This window comes from Penaeus japonicus, unplaced genomic scaffold (genome assembly GCF_977035675.1).
Source record: "Penaeus japonicus unplaced genomic scaffold, GWHDUDI00000001_assembly GWHDUDI00000018, whole genome shotgun sequence".
NCBI lineage: Eukaryota > Metazoa > Arthropoda > Malacostraca > Decapoda > Penaeidae > Penaeus > Penaeus japonicus.
Genome location: NW_028234420.1, coordinates 1,628,649 through 1,646,148, shown reverse-complemented (window position 1 = coordinate 1,646,148; position 17,500 = coordinate 1,628,649). Strand labels below are relative to the sequence as shown.

The 17,500-nt window shown below is 35.6% G+C and overlaps 1 protein-coding gene across 46 annotated transcripts in view; it reads left to right on the top strand.

Annotated features, from left to right (window-relative positions):
* Positions 1-17,500, top strand: part of LOC122257594 (uncharacterized) — a 199,458-nt gene that overhangs the window by 157,644 nt on the left and 24,314 nt on the right. For 20 of the 46 annotated variants that reach the window (XM_086546460.1, XM_086546456.1, XM_086546453.1 and 17 more), the window contains 9 exons: position 1; positions 1,270-1,651; positions 1,853-2,059; positions 4,797-4,859; positions 9,832-10,089; positions 11,567-11,815; positions 13,078-13,256; positions 13,535-13,745; positions 14,576-14,674. The exon at position 1 is cut by the window's left edge and continues 61 nt beyond it. In XM_086546460.1, coding sequence (XP_086402586.1) covers position 1; positions 1,270-1,651; positions 1,853-2,059; positions 4,797-4,859; positions 9,832-10,089; positions 11,567-11,815; positions 13,078-13,256; positions 13,535-13,745; positions 14,576-14,674 — 1,649 coding nt within the window. The remainder of the gene's footprint in view (positions 2-1,269; positions 1,652-1,852; positions 2,060-4,796; positions 4,860-9,831; positions 10,090-11,566; positions 11,816-13,077; positions 13,257-13,534; positions 13,746-14,575; positions 14,675-17,500) is intronic. The other 26 variants (XM_086546450.1, XM_043022976.2, XM_086546479.1 and 23 more) reach the window with 8 other exon arrangements.

The window sequence follows — 17,500 nt, the reverse complement described above, 5'->3', positions numbered from 1 at the left end:
GGTAAGGAATATATCCTGAGACGGCTGCGATGCTCCGTCTCTATCTGCCTGTCATGGCCTGCCGTTAGATTAATCTCTGAATGTGCCTCTTAGGAATGCTGATTTCCATGGCATTTTTCTCTCTGTCTCTCTCTCTCTCTCTCATTTTTTTATTATATTTTTTATCATTATCCTCTCATTGTAAATGTCAGCAAGCTTGACATTCCTTGTCTGAAATTCTGGTGAGCTTTGAATGCTTTTGACCCAGAGTGGCATGTCATTCAATCCCATTTTTTGCAATGATATTTCACCCTACAACAAAACACATGGTGTCGAGAGCAAGAAGGCAGAATGGGTCAAGTCATGTAAAAGGGTTCTAACCAAGCTTCAGTTTGTGTTCGTGGCATTAACTCTGGAATACTGTTAAGTGTCATTGGATACAATTTGAAAGAATATGATAAGTTTAAGAATTACTCTAATTTATCTCTGTCCCTTATAACTAGACTTTGCAGACTCAACAGGTGAAAAGTTTCATTTTAAATTATGTATAGAAGTTAAGAGAAAAGGAAGATAATCACACTTTTTATTATATATAAATGATAATAAATAAAGGAGTCATTAGTTTTACATAGTTTCAGAAACAAGAAAGCAATTGATACTTTTACTTGGTTAAAATTATTTGATTCCAGTTTAATGCAAGTTTTTACTTGAAGATTGTATCCTGACAGTGTAAATAAGAAGGGCATATGTACATGTATATGTCATTACAGTTTTCACACAATTTTAACAATTTTTTACATGTTGCCTATCAGTGTACCCTGCTTTTTGGTTATTTAGTGAGGGTTTCATATAGAAGTTTTATGTTCTGTTTAGTCCAGATTAGATATAATGAATGATTTATGTGGTGAATTTTAATTGTTTATTGTGCCATGCTATGCTTATTTATCAGTTTAACAAGATTTTTCATAGAGAAGATTCAGCTTTTTATTTTTATTTTTATTTTTTTTTTATAACTTTTTTTTTTTTACATATATAACAAAAGCAAGTTTCCAAATGTGTGCTTTTCAGTAGAGAATACCCATACATTTTTTTTAGTTGACAATGCTGCTTTAGCTTCTTGTTTATTGGAACCCCTGGCAAACGGTCTGCTGATTGTCAGCGAAATGATGTAAGATTCTAATCAATGCATGTCATGGTGTTTACAAAGGGGTAAGTACTGATCTTTTGGTTTTTGAAATGAAGTGGAATACCTGAAACATTGAAATTTATTCTTTCCATGTCTCTGAGAAGGCCTGGTGGCGTTGGTCTGGAGACGCAAGCCATCTCCAACAACTCCCTCACCAGCAACAACACCTCCTCCACCATCACCACCACCATGTCCTCCTCCTCCAACAACACCACCATCACATCCTCCACTCACCCTCCATTTGACCCCAGCGCTGCCTCCGAGTCGGAGTGCAGCGAGCACCCGGCCGATGGCTCCTCCAGCCGCCACCACATGGAGCGCAAGAAGATACGTAAGAAGAAGACGCTCGACCGCTTCCCCAAGCTGACAGTCCTGAGCGTGACAGAAACCATGGTCGAGTGTCAGCTTGAAACCATTAAGCAGAAGACCATCACCTTCAAGTTTGACATAACAGATAATGACCCTCAAGATGTGGCCAACAAACTGGTAATTCTCTCTGTCTCTTTTTCTTTTTTGGTTTAGATTCTCACATATGGTATAGACTTTGTTAAAGGTACACAGATTTGTTCATCTTTTTCTTATAAACAATCAGGGTGTGTTATTCAAGGAAAATGTGAATTTTGTAAAGCTTTAGTCTTCCTTTAAGAATAGAATTTAAAAAGATACTTATGCTCTGTTATGTTTCAGGTAATGACAAACCTCCTTCCTGGAAACCATGCCGAAGTTGTGATCAATTACATAGAGGACATCATCAGACAGCTTCAGGCCAACCCGAATGTTCTCCCTGTCGTGTCCACTCCAGGGCTTGACTCCAGAAGTCAGCATCACTCGCAGGATGGCCATACACGATCCCCCTCGGCCTCCCGACGCCACAGGGACGATCCTGAATCACGGGTCAGTATTCTTTATGTCTCGTCTATTTGATTTTATCAGGAGGGACATTCGGTTGATAAGGATTATGTGCTTGCTAGAGTGTATTTCAGATTTGTATTTTGGCTTGTGGGTATTTGCATTCAGGGGGTGTTGGCTAAGTTTAGTCCGGCAACCCTTTATTTTTCCAGTCCTGATTCATTTAATTACATGAGTGATCCATGGAAATTGTGTATGAGAATACTTGATCTTTTGATTAATGTATAGCCATTATTAATTTACTAACACATCAGGTCTTGTCTGTAGAGGTGTGCACGAAAGGTTTTGACAAATTTTACCATAATGTATTAAAGTTTATTATTCAGTATCACATTTTACCATAATGTATTAAAGTTTATTATTCAGTATCACAAGTCTGTTACTGAATAATATTCATTCAGATAATATCATTATTGATAGATTTAATCAGAGAGCAAAGGTTATTATTGTATGACTAACATTAAACAAGAAGACTACCATTAAAATTTGGACTTTTATCTTACATTAGGTCATAGGTACTGGATATAATTTACAGATTTGGAGAAGGAAAGAGTTTTAAGTTTGGCTGAATGATAAAAGTTCAAATGACAGAGACAAATTAAGAAAAAAGAATGAAGGATTAAGTAAATGAAAAATTATTATTAAGTGTTTTTCCTGTTCAAAGCAACCTGAAAATAGGTTAAAGAAAAGAGAAGGCAGATGAAGTGTAGAAACGAAAACAAATATGTATAGTAGATCCTAACTGTTAGAAATATGAAATATGAAGTTTTGAGATAAAAATATTTGTCAGTTTGAGATTAATGAAAGTTTAGAACATTGAGCTATTTTATTTTTTTTTGCATTTGATAATATTCTCCTTGCCTTGGTTTTGATTTGAAAACTTGGCTGATGCCATTAATGATTGTGAGCTCATAGGAGTTAAAGAAACAGTAATTTCTCAGACACCTTCAGTGCAAGAAGATTTCTCAACATTTTACCCTTTATTGATAGGTATATCATTACTCATAGATATTTGCATCTATTGTTCATCAACTAAAAATTCGATAAATTTATGGCAAAAGACAAGTATAATTGGATGAAAAGTGAAGAAGTAGGTTTAGCATAAGTAAAAAAAAGGCAAAAAACATAAATCTTGTGAAATATGTAACTAGCTTTCATAAAACATGTGGATTTATGATATTTACAAATACATTAGGAATAAATAAAACAATTCTGGAAATTTAAAAAGAAAGTTATGATGATCTAATGCTTTTCACGGGTTTAAAACTCGCTGTTCATCAGTATTCAGTTTTGCTGATTTGCCAGTTTTGTTAGTTGTTTTATGATTTTCTTTATGTCTTACTATTTGCATCATCAGGAAAGCCAAGTGAATCATTACAATTAGTATGATAAATCATGAAGGCAGTAGGTGATCATGTGTAGGAAATTTGCCATGTTTATCCATTATTAAAAACAGATTTACTAAATATGATGGATGGTGTTGATGGAAAATAATAGAAAACTGACCTTAATATGCCCATATCTTGAGATGTTGTCCATCTCGGAAGGGTTGAGTGCATTTATGAATCATATTAGGACATCTGTTTTTTTCATGAGTGGTGTCAGATTTCCACATCTCCTTAGCTTTATATTCTCTTGTGATATTTCTTGAAAAGAGGAATCTACATTAAAGCTGATCTCAGTCTTTTCAGCTGCAAATGAGTTTGTGACTTTAGGAACAAAGCAGAGTATTGGTTTGTGTCTGCGTCATAGAGGGCCTTGACAACACACTGATGCTTAACCTATTGACTGCACAGTTAGGTTTTCTGGCCTATCCTCCCGAGGCACTGGGGAACTATTAGCAAAGCTGGATGGGGCAGTGGCTATCCACCCATTACCACTTTCAATGCTTGATTCAAGAAAAGCTCTCCCTTCATTTGATGTATGCTGCAGCTCCAGGCTTTACGTTGTATGATGTTGCAGTTATCGTGTTAAGGGTTACCGTTGTAAAGTTACTGAAAGATTCATGTCGTTCTGCATATGAGATAATGATGACTACGTTGCAAAGAATGTATAGATAGGTAGTGGTATGAAAATAGCACTATGCAGAACCCATGATGAAGGGGTCTCAACATTTGGTGCTACTTTGTGCAAACCTGTGAGGCAAGAATGCATAATTCTGATGTCCCTTTTTATTTGGAGGAAAGTAGAAAATGGAGATAGCTTCATAGATTTTTTTTTTTACACAATTTGAAGGAAAATATGGGTGCTCATCTAGTACTGTTCAGAAGCCATTTTCTCACAAAAGAATAATACATAAATTATATATATGTAGAAAGGTCGAAGGTCAAAGACTCCCGTCTTCATTTGTCCTCAATGTTTTCGTATATAAGCATGGTTTAGGTAATTGTTTGTGTGAAAGTGGGAGAAGTAATTCAAGATTTTGTATATCAAATTTATGTTATTGTTTGTTTCTGTGATTTCAGGCAGTAAAAGAATAGAAAAGATATATCTATAATTTAATTTTGTTATGATAATGATTACTTCATATATTTTCTTAAAAGGTTTATATGATTTCCATGTATGATTTATTATGGCATGCAAGAGTACCCCTCCCCCCCAAACGCTGGGTGGGGGCTGGGTATCTAGAGGATTGCTTGAGGTCGCGAAAGACCCTTTGGCTGTATGGTTGTTGTGGCTCATATCAGTGGTTTGTATCATTTATTTTTGTGCGGCGTGATAGGCTCGCTACCTGGCCAGGAAGCTGAGTCGGTCCTCCCCTAAACGGCGACGACGACACAGCTCAGTAAGTAACTGTTGGAAGAAACGACTGGATTTGTGTCAGCAAACTGAGAATGCTATCTAGATATTTACTGAAGAGCATGACTGGTGGCTATAGTGACATCTCTGTTGGTTGGACAGATGCCCTGCCCCCCTTTGTTGGTCACACGTGGTGCGCTGGTCACAACGCATAGCTCCTGCTCGTGCACAAGGGCTGCGCGGGGACAACCCTCACCTCGTGCGGCTCCGAGGGCAGGGGTCTGCCAGCCAATGAGAGACAGTTAATCACCCAAGACTAAGCTGGTCAAGAGTGCTCGTGTGCTTCCTTGCCTCACTCCTCACGTCTCCTTTAACACTTGTTGCACTCACTGTAGCTTCCCATAAATAGCTGTTAGGATTTGCCTTTAAAGATGGATGAAAGGATTTTAGTGTTCCAGTAGATGTGCATAAACAATCAGAGCGTTCAGACTGATGATTGAAACCAGGGGAAACAGTGGCCAAAAATCATGGGTTATTTTTTCCTTCTTTTCATTGCGATTATTGTTGTTATACCTGCTTTTCAGTTCATTACATTCATCTGTGTAGGATTATTGTTGTGATAGAGGTAAAATGGATAATGAGGGAATTTAGTTGTGTTTACCTTTTTGAAGTCATTTGGTTCAGCTACTGAGAAATGTTATGTATCATAAAACTTTCATTATCTTGAAATCCTCATATACATGTGTAAGCTCTCTCTTCTCTCTACTCTCTCACTCTTCTCGATTTTCTCACTTTTCTCTCTATCACTCTTCTGTTTCTCTCCTCATATACATGTACAAGCTCTCTCTTCTCTCTACTCTCTCTCCCTTCTCTCACTTTTCTCTCTCCTCTCTCTCACTTTTCTCTCTCTCTCTCTCTCACTCTTCTCTCTATCTATCTATCTATCTATCTCTCTCTCCCTCCCTCCCTCTCTCCCTCTCTCCTCTATACCCACCTACATACCCACCTCCCCATCACACAATTAGCTGTCTTCCTGTAATCCTCCCCAATATAAGCAAAATGATCTGCATCTTGTATCACTATGATCCACTTTGTTGTGACAGTGTTAATGATTTACACCCATATGTGTTAATTTTTTTTTAACATGTATAGCACCTTTTATTCCTTTGATTTTTATGTCTGCCTTTCCTACACTAAAAGTGTTTGATTTCCACTAGGAAGGTGAAGAAGCCTCCATTGAAATTATAATTCTGTTTTGTGTGGATTATCATAACTATTGTGTTCAGTGTGAGATTTAAAACACATTACAAGCATTTTTAATTTCTTTGCATGTTCGGTACCAGATAAGATTATACATACAGAATATTTATTACATCTATATCTTTGTGTGTGTGTTTGCGTGTGTGTTTACTTGAGTGTGTGAGTGTGTTTGTGTGTGTGTGTGTTTGTTTGTTTTAATGTGTATTTATTTATACTGTACTTTTTGGCATTTGTACACTAATGTATGTATATTACTTACATATACTTTTATCATAATTGTACAGTGGATAACAGTAAGAAGAAAGTAAACTGATAGATACCATACCTTTCCGTGCTTACACCAAACACTCCACAGAACTGTTCTAGAATCAGGAGTAATCTGGCAGTTACTATATTAGGTTAGAGGGTGCACAACTGGCATTGTTTTAGGACAAGAGAGTCTTTGAATAAATAGGCCATCTGAAAAGTTGACTGCATCTAATATGTTTTCTTTTTCATGCATTGGTGAGATTCAGTCATGGCAAATGATAAAGGCTTTAATGTAATGATTGTGATATATCAGTTGCACATTATAAGAAATCCTTCTTCAGTCTGAAAGAATATCCTTTGCAATTAGTATGAGATGGATAGAACTGCTGAGACAGTAACTGAGGAAGTAACCTGATAACTATATATTTCACCCTAGCTTTTTAGACTCCAGTCTTGTTGAATGCTTTTTTTAGCTTTTTTCACAAGAAATATAAACATGCACTTTTTAGAAATTCAATAGTTTTATTCTTAGCTGCATCATTATCATCATCAAGAGTGTATCATTGTCATCCTCTTCGAAAAATGAAAGTGGGAAGGTGAATAGCATATGTGGGTCTTCTTATTTCTTTGTATTCAGAATATGAACCTGATTTGCTTTTACACAAGATGGTAGTATTCACCGACAAGATAGGCATACCGATAATTGAGTCAGAATTTTCATTTAGAAACTCATAGCAATTTTTATTGTAGCAACTTTGATGTTCAGTAACTATAAGTTTTATCAGGACACATTAAAGAGCAGCCTGGATAAGTACATATATTTGTTTGTCCCAAATGATGATGGTAATGTATTGCTGAAGCTATGCTATTCTTTCCAGTGTTAGTGAGGTGGTATAGATACATTAGATATACTGTGAACCCATGTTTCCATGTGATATTTTAGAATTCTTTTAAAATATGTTCTGTTTAGTATTTATTACAGCACTGCAAATTCGTTCTCTTAATGATATTCAATTACTTTCAAAAGTATGGTGCTGTGAAGAGGAGAGACTCCTAGTATGTCCAGTCAGCATGATGTGTCAAAAGGGGACTTGCTCAATTAGATGATTAGTCTTTTTAGAAGATGCCCTCCTTACTGAAGTCTTTATAGTGTGTGTATACTGTATTCATATTTGGGGAATATATGATGCGTTGAATTTCGATTATGCCATTGTTGTATGTCATTAGTCTTTCTGTAGGAATATATATATTCATGTTTTGTGATAAGATGCTTTGATTTAGCTCAATTATTTTGAATTTTGTAGATTGCCTTTCAAATTTCGTTTTTTCTTGATTATTTTAGGCAATTATTGAATAAGATATATGTTTTTTTCAAAAAAGACGTATAAAGAAAGATTGTTTCTGTTGGATAATTTTATTTATAAAGTATTTATTGATCTGTATCCCATATAAAAAGAGAAGCAATTGTATTATTGAAATGTGAGATTTGATGAAGCAATAAGTACTCAGTCTCAACCCATTGTAATACAGTTTTCATGCAAAGTAAATTGCGATTGATATGGTAAACTGACTACAAAATCATAGGTTAAACAAAAAGAAGTTTTGAATGAATATCCCTGTTTTATTTTTGCAATTATTCAAAAATTATCAGCTATTGTTCTGCTAAAAATTTTTGCTTCCAGTATAGTTCATTTTCATTTGTCACTTTTCCTTGCATGCAAATAAATGCACAGATTTTAAAGATGATTAGGTTGAAACTATTAGCCAATTAAAAACAAAATGTTCAACCTGAATAAGCCAGATTAAATATCCAATGGTGCTTTTTTCTTGTACTAAACACCCTTTGCAATGATTTGCGTAATGTCAGATCAGAAAATAGATTCCACCCTTTTCTGCATTTTTCTTTCTTATTCATATTTTATACTTTGTTTATTTTTAGGAGAAGAGTGATGAGTTAAAACCTCTTTCTTTCTTTCTTGTTTTTGTGAAATTCTTTTGCACATAAAGGTAAAAGCAAATGTTCCCTTATCTGTTTGTGTAAAAGCAACTTGATACTGGCAGAGCTGTGCCATTGTTGCCTGTCCATAACCCTGTACTAATACCCATTGTGTAATTCCCTTTGAGGGAAATGAATTAATTCCCTTTGAGGGAAATGAATTACAGTATATTTTATCACTGCCATGACAAGTACGTGGAGCCTGGCTTGACTTCCTTATGGTCTTCCGGAGCGCCCGTCCTGCCTCTGCCGCTCGCATTGGTACTATTCGTGGTTTCCTTACCTTAGCATTAGCTTTTTCCAGTACTTGGAGCTTCAGATCTTGAGACGGAATGCAGCAGCAATATTCTTATTTTTTCAAGAAAGAGATATATGTCTGATTTCTTTTTCTTTTCTTTTTTTTTCTTTCTTTTTCTTTTTCCTTTTTTTTTTTTAAATATTTTTGACATGAATGGGAAGTTAATGGCACATAAAAAAAAAAAAAAGAATGACATTAGATTTATTATTACTATTATTGTATCCCTTCTCTAGTCAGCACAATCCACACAATCCTCGGCTTATGCTGTTATGGTTCATTTCATGTATGATTTGTTTTTAAATTATCACGTTAATTTTCTGATATTCCTTTAGCATAAAAGCATTAGATTTTTTTTTATCGTCTCCCAATGCTTTTATTAGATTACTTTTTATTGTTTCTTTTGGCTGGATATTATAGTGAGTAGAATATGATTTTGCTGCCCAGTTTACCAGTTTGAAAAAACAATAATTATATATATATAAATATATATATATATATATATATATATATATATATATATATATATATATTTAAATATATATATATTTATATTCATATTCATATATATTTATAGATATATATATGACTTTTGCTTAAAATTCCATAATGAAAATGCTTTCTCAAGAACCTTAAGAAATATGTTCTGAATACTTTCAATCTGAAGTAACATTCATACCACCACATATAATTTGTCTGAAGTGACAAATTTGAAATTGAATCCTGTTTGTGCCAGCTTTTAATCTGAATTCATACCCTTGAATAAGAAATAAAGAATCAATCATGAAAATGAAATGTATGTATTTGTATTGTATCTATTAATTTATTTGGTACTACTTATTTTATAATGTCTGCCTTGTTATACATATGCTTTATTTTTTTTATATACCTCTACTATCTGTTATTCATTTCTTTTTATATGGTTTGTTCTTGTATAACATATTATAAAAGTGATAATGTTCCATTATATCAATATTTTTTATGGTTTACTACTTCATTTCATTTTGATATGAAAATGATTATTTAGTGAAATTGACTCGATTATCAATTACTTGCGAATAAAAATTTGCTTAATGCAAGGTTATTAAATTATTTTTCATTTCCTTTTATTTTCTCTTCCATTGTTTTCTTCCGTTCCCTCTGTTTCCCTTTCTAATCGGCCAAATGGTACTCTGCACTTGCCGTGCCTAACCAAGTGCCCTTGTACATCCGCCACAGCACCGAGAGGAGGGAGGAGGGGACAGTGCCCCGGGAACCCCAAGCAAGCAGGTCGAAGGGAGAGAATCGTCCCCGCAAGTGCAGACGAGTCCCGTGCGGCAGCCACAGCCCACGCAGGCGCAGCAGGACCAACAACAGCAACAGCAGACCCAGCAGACTCCTCAGCAGCAGCAGCAGCAGGCAGCAGTTACTCCAGCCGCAGTGTGTGCTCCTCAGCAATCAGCCACTTCCTCTCAGCCTGCACCACAGCAGCCACAGGTTTGTGCATGGGAGTATGTGTTCTTGCGTATATGTGTGTGTGTGTGTGTTAGTGTGTGTATTTGTATTTACATGGATGTGTATTTGTGTTTTGTAAGTGCATTAGTTTCTGTACACTTTTGTATTTATATTTGTTTCAAACTTCATTTGTGTAGTTATTTATTTAGTTGTATTTTGTTCTTAGTTCCAAGTACACATATTAGTTTTTGTTCCAGTGCCTAGAAAAGCAATCATGCGAGAAAACTTGTCAGATGATTTTCAATTGTCAGAAGGAAATCCCAGAAGAACATTGTAATCGTTATGGTGAGAAATCACGTCCTCCATGCGTTGCTCCTTCAGGAAAAGCTCTTTCTTGCAATTTAAAAGTGACTTGAATTTTCTGGTCATCACTTGTAAAATGTTAATGTATTATTTCTCTGAAGATTTACCATTTATTGTTCATTTTATTAAATATATAAAAGAAAATGACTTTTGCATAGGAAAAGTTATCAAAATGAATTATTTTGTAATGTCATTATTAGACAAGTTTTCACTTTTTTTCTTTTTTTTTCTGGATACCTTCTTTTGTATGCATGACATTGACTTTAATTTAGTGTATATACAGTACATGTGTGTGTGTGTGTGTGTGTGTGAAAATCATACAGATAAGTATGTGCTCAGTGTTTGCATATTTATATATATATATATATATATATATATATATATATATATATATATATATATATATATATATATATATATATATATATATATATATATGAGTGTTTGTATATATTTATACATAGACATATTTATATACCTATATTGTATGCTTACATTCCTTCGTGTGACTGTGCGTTTGTGAGTGTCAGTATGTAGGTTATCTTTCCATTTCTTATTTTACAAGGGTAGTGCACAGTATGAAGTTTATCATTGATAATCTTGAGCTTTCTAGTAGTATTTGTATGTATTAGTCTCTCTATGGTTTTTCTATATATCTATAATTCTTATAGCTCTGCTTTTTATCCAGACATTTCCATCTTTGACTTTCTGTCTTTTGAGAAGCTGAGGTCTCTTTTTAACTCAATATTTGTGATCAAATTTCATGCTACGTATTTCATTTTCAGTATAGAGTATTTCAGTTTTTGTTGAGTTTCAAGAGTTCGTAGCTCTTAAATGCTCAGTTTTTATTTCTGAATAATTCTGAATATAAAAAAAGCAAGATACTAACATGATGTAACATATTATAGTAATAGTAAAGATCAATCAAAGTTTATTATGAGTCTGACTTGTATAAGGAATAAAGCTTGATACTAATACAAGGCATTTCCAAGTGACAGCAAAGAATCAGTGTGTCCTTATACAAGCACAAAAGGGGGCTTCACTCACTCTCTCTCTCTCTTCTGAGGTGCTGTAAATCTATCCTGACAGAGCTGGCCACAGTGCAGCCTTTCTGCTGATATAATTCCTGGCTGATAGTATTGGCTTCTGGTCACAGGCTTTCAGAAAATCTCGCTTCCTGGTGAGTCCTGTGGTAGAAAGCAAGCAACTACCCGGAGATGACGTAGTTGGTGGGTCTGTAGGGTCAGTGGGCACGTCTCAGGGCCAGCCTGCTGTGGCTCCTGCTCCCTACACTGACGAGTCCCCACAGTCAGACTCAATTCCTGCCTCATCTGCTGCTGCTCAGCTTCTTAACCTGCCAGCCTCCTCTGCCTCTGTTGTTCCTCCCACGACGCAAGACCAACAGGTAAAGTCTCCGTGTGCGCGTAGCACTTAGGGTGGACAGGGATTGGAATCTACTTTTTTGTGCATGTGAGAGTCTTGGGCCAGGATTCAGTTCGGACATAACTGTTTCTCTGAGTATAGAGGAATTGCTGTCACACATACTGTCCGGAGTGGAGGTTCTGTTAATTTATTTATCCCTATTTATGCAACAATGTCTTTGTTTTGGAGGAGTATTGTATTTTATTAAAGAAATCATCCTGGAGAGAATTTTATCGAAGTTTAATTTTATTTGATTTCTGAAAGATTTTAATGGCCATTTGAAATTACTATTATATTACATAATCTATTCATACCTCTCAGCCAAAGTTTTTTTTTTGCAGATATCCCATTTTCAAAGAGAGGCAATTATACTAATCAAGCTAAATAATTTTTAAAAATACATCGTGCAACATGCATGGAAATTATAAAAATATATGAATATATTCCATTATAACAACTCCAGATAAAAGTCAATAGAATGTTCCAGATGGCACTGAAGGTGATCTGAATGGGTGCAATTTCCAATGAACATATTGCAGGACTTGTATGGATGAGATAGAAGACGAGACTCTGTGTGTGTGTGTGTGTATTTGTGTGTGTTTTTGCACATCCTAGTTTTTTGTGTGTGTATAGACTGGTATGATATTTTTAAAGATTACTTTATTGCTTAAACTTCCCAACCTATATAATTAACCAAGCCAGTAAATAATCTAACTCGCCTCCATTAGACCTTGAATTGCATAACAGGAAACAAAAGCAATTTTGAAATAATTTTATGATTATAAAACTAATTGCTTTCTCTCCTATTTGATTTGCTATTCCACTTTTTCTCCTCTTGTAAGAAAATCTAATGCACAGACTACGTTGTTTTATATTTTCTATATCCTCTTTCCTCATAACATCTTGTACAGCCTATATATAATGACAAAAATTCATTTAGATATATGGATTATTCTCTCTCACAGAAATGTATATAAATGCACATAAACACAAACTGGAACACACATGTGCACAGAAACACACATACACACTCACACACACACACACACACACACACACACACACACACACACACACACACACACACACACACACACACACACACCTACCTCTCTCTCTCTCTCCCTCTCTCTGATTGCTAAGCAAGATATTTATTTAAACTTGTTTGCAGTGTAAATTCATTTAAAGTTTGCAGTTAGGACAAATAGACTCCTCTATAATCCAAAATCTACCTCCTGTCTGCAGCAGAGCGATGGTTTGGTGGCCAGTGTCGGTGCCGGCAGCACCTCAGTGGCCCCGGCACCTGTCTCGCAATCTGGGTCGGGAGGCCCAACGCCCCCCCATCACTGCACACCTGAGAACACCTATATGGCTGAGCATCAGGCCAGACTCTCACAGCAGAATTCTTTGGAGAAATATGACAGGCAAGGATGAAAGGGACCTTATGACGTGAAAAATCATGTCTTTTGATAGTAATATTTCAAGTTTTGGAATGTATATTTAAATGTGTAGATTCCAAAAGTCTGTTTTTTGGTGAATGAAATAAGTGTTAGTCAAAGTGATTGTTTTTTTACACTGGAGTGCATCATCATGGTCAACTTTATTATAATGATAATGATAGTCTGTAAGATTTCTTTCTATCAAATGTAGGGTGAATAGTATGTTCATAATTAACATATCATACTCTTTTTTTTTCCCATAGTATAACTTCAAACAGCAATCTGTCAGAGCTGGCACGCAAGTTGCAGCAGTTAGGTACATCCGGTGGCTCCTGCCCGCCCCTCTCGCTGCCCCCCGCACACACTGTGCCCCCCTTCTCGGCCCCATTGTCTGCCCCAAGCCACCCGAGCACCCCTATTTCTCTTGCAACTCAGCCTGCCTTCAACCAGGAACTCAACATGCAGCTGGCTGGGGTGAGTATTACTCCTCCTCATTTTCCCTGTTGATGGAACTACTATATTCAGATATTCACAAATATTTTCATATCTGTATATGAAAAACTTCCATGCCATTATGTGCCAAGCTTTTGTGATGTGAATATGCATAGTAGATTGGTCTTTGATCTACATCAAAGGTATTTTTGATTTCTCATACTTGCTTATTTTTTGTAAAGATCCACATTTAGTTGATTATACAGCCATCCACTCTTGTTGGAGGTGTATTCTGCCTGTAAGGCATCTGTCTTATTTAGTGTGAATATGTGATTCTGACAAAGGCATGAAAGTTTGTGTGTTTTCTTTTGTGTTTAATGTATTAGTTCATAGTGATACCCCAGCATGAACCCTAACGAAGTCTTCAGTAAGGCAACAAGTACTAAAGAATTTATTTATGCCCTTTGTGATGCAATATTATTTTTATTTTACTGTATATTGACTAGGTCACTTGTCACAAGGCAGGTGAAGGTATGTTGTAGTGGCTCCCTTTAAACGTAAGTCAGCTAAACAGCTTTTAATGTGAATGGACATTTCTTTTTTAACTTTTTTAATTCAAATTAAAGATCTTTGCCTCTGAACCTTTTTGTATTGTTACTGAGTTATGAGCAAGATATATCTAGATATGTACAGTGGACCTATATATCTGTCCATAATTTGGAGATTAAAAAATGACTGGGTCAAGTAGTCAGACTGAAAGATGCTTGTGTCTTGTGTGACATTAAATTATCATGCTATGTGGTGAATGCATGATGTCGGTTAGAAGAGGTCCCACTGTATATGAGTAAAGGCCTGACAGCCAAGTGTTGTAGGTGCTGAGTTCTGGTGCAGCGCGGCACACTCGGGCCCACTGGTCGCCATCCATCAACTACAAAACCTGCCCTGCCTTCTTCCACGTTCTGGCACCAGAGGTGGGCGCCATCCCACGGTTCTTGTTCTCCAGCCAGCCCAAGGACCTACTGTTGCTACTGTTTTGCCTGGGCTTGGCACTACTCTGTCCTTTTCATGCTTACTTTAACTTATAGGCTCTTTTTTTCCTGTTTTTTTGTTTAGGGTTCAGCTTCTCAAGCTAGCCTCATGTCATTTGTGCAGGGTCTTAATGTGTTGTGCTGCATGGTGAGCCTCTGTTTCCACTAACTGAATTCAGAAGAGAGGTGTGATGTTTGAAATGTTGGTCAGGCAAAATTCTTCCACTTATAACAATTTCCAATTTCCAGTACTAACTTAACTCTTAGATATACTGTAAGTTAGATTGGAGAGCTGTATTTTTAACAAAGGTCTCTTATATGTTTTGTTATGTAAGGAATTAGAATAAAAATAGATATACAGTTCATACTAAAACTATGAAAGAAATCTGTATTTCAAGTCGGATCTGTGTGGTAGAATAACAAGGCTTGTTTTGATACTGTGTGTAAGACTTTGTAGTAGAATTGGTTGAAGTTTGAGTTTTTTTGCTTTGAAGCTTTTTACCAAGAAGCAGAGGGGTACCATCCAGGAAGTTAGCAGAGGCAGTTCTTTCTTTTCAATGGAGGGGAGGCATAAACAAAGCTCTCAGTGAAAGTATAAACAGTATTGCAACTCAGGTGTTATTAGTAAGTACAATTATGACAGAGGTTCCCGTCTTCCTGATGCCAGCTTTAATAAAGTATACAACTTATTTATTTTTCCAATTCCTTCAAGGTTGATGTTGACAATTTTCAGTTTCCTTGGACTTAATTGTTTCCATCAGCATTAGCCACGGAAAGGCTTGAAATAATCAAAAGGGATATATCTCTGCTTGCTCTCAAGAATTAGATGAAATTTGTCATTCTCTCAAAAGGATGAATATTAACAGAAGAAATATAGAAAGCTGAATCTGAATCTCTCTCTCCATAGATATACATATATATTTTCATCATTATTTCATCTATATGTCAGTAGTAGAAGGCTGACTTAACAAAAAAAAAAAATTATTTGTTAAGAATATCAGATTATTGTTGTCAGTTGAACATTTATTTTATTTGCTGTGTTCTGTGTGTATTAAATAAATATGAGAATGTCATTAAATATTTAAGTGCAAAGAAAAGTGAAGTAAAATATCAGATCTTAGTATCATGTGTACTTTCATTGTAATTAAGCACTTCGACTATATATTAACAATTTGAGTTGCATACTGTTGGTAATTTTTGTTTACTATTCAATCATGAAATTGTCACTAAAAGTTATATAGAATTCAAATAATAATCAGAAAAGATCAGAAAAAGTTCTTGCTTTTAGTTTTAGCATATAAAGGGGATCTGCCATACTCTCCATTGCTTCAAGGTCCTGCAAATCTGACTTCATCATAAATATTTTGGTTACATTGGTTATTTTTGGTTTTCACAGCTTAATCCCTTTGTACTGTTAGTAAGAAGTGAATGTCAAAGTTGCTACAGGCCCCTACAGTACAGGCTGTTTCCTAGGGACAGGAGAGGGAAATGTAGCATTTGGAAAACACAGATCCTTGCCAAAAACAAAGTCAAAAGTGCACTGCAGATATCACTGTGTCATCTAGTTTAGAGCGCTGGTGTAATGTGTTTGCTTATGGCACAGCAAATACACTTGAGAAGTTGATGTTCTATTCCAGCACAATATGAGGCTTGGGTCTAGTTTTTAAATTCAGAAAGCTGAATGGCAATGCTTTACTTTGCCTGAGTCCCACAATTCTGCCTGAAGCACTGCACTGTAATGGTCAGTTTAAATCATTTAAAGTTAGCCAGGGGGGGAAAAATTGAATAGCCACTTCAAATTTTAAGATTAGGTACTTCTGTGGAAACACTTTCAAAATTTTTTTTTATTATTATTATCAGGAATATTGATATTTTCTGTCATTCTGAGAAGAGATAGTTGGAAATACAGTAAATATGTTTCAAGGAATTTATGTTAAGTAGATTAACAGGCATGTTAAGTTTTAATGCTTTACTAACAAATTTTACTTGTGTGGCAGAGCTGTCTTGAAAGATTTATTGCAATTGTGCATTTTGTGATCAAAGAAGGGGATTTTTTGCTTTTGTTTTACATCTGTGGTATTATTAGGTGTTTGTTTTTATTTTTATTTATCTATTTTTCTCACTTCTATATGGAGGTGGCTAGAACACAGACATGTGCTCCACTCTTTAACACATTGCCACATGTAATGCTCTAGGGCCACAAGTTTAAGTATGACCTTGAGAGAGTACCAACTAACTTTGCCCATCAATACTTGCTTGGTTGACCTGGTTTATCATGGAAGAGCCTTTGCTGGGAGTCACACATGGCTGGGTGTAGTCTGCAAATCTTGTTAGATGGTAGAAATTATTCTCGGTGATTAGCTTTGACAAGATTTCGCGGAAACAAATACTTTCAAGATACACAAGATATCACACAAGGTGCCTCGGGAGGTAAAAGCTTTAACTAGAAGGAGAATGCAGATGTTTAAAAGAAATGCTGAAGAGCACAAAAGAAAAGGAGGAACATGAGCCTTTAGAAAAAAAAAAGTTCAGTAAGTTGAGTTACAACTTGAACTAACCTGCCAGAAAGCGGAAATCCATTGCTACTATGGACAGAAAATGCCTCTGCCTCAGCATGAGTGACACTCTTGTGAAGTGAAGCCACAAGAAGAAATTGATAAAATGTGAAAATATACAATATGCTAATTACATGAGGCAGAATATCACAGACACAAAAAGTGGTTTATGAGAAAATTGGCCCTCATTTATCTGGCCATTTGTGTACGGGTA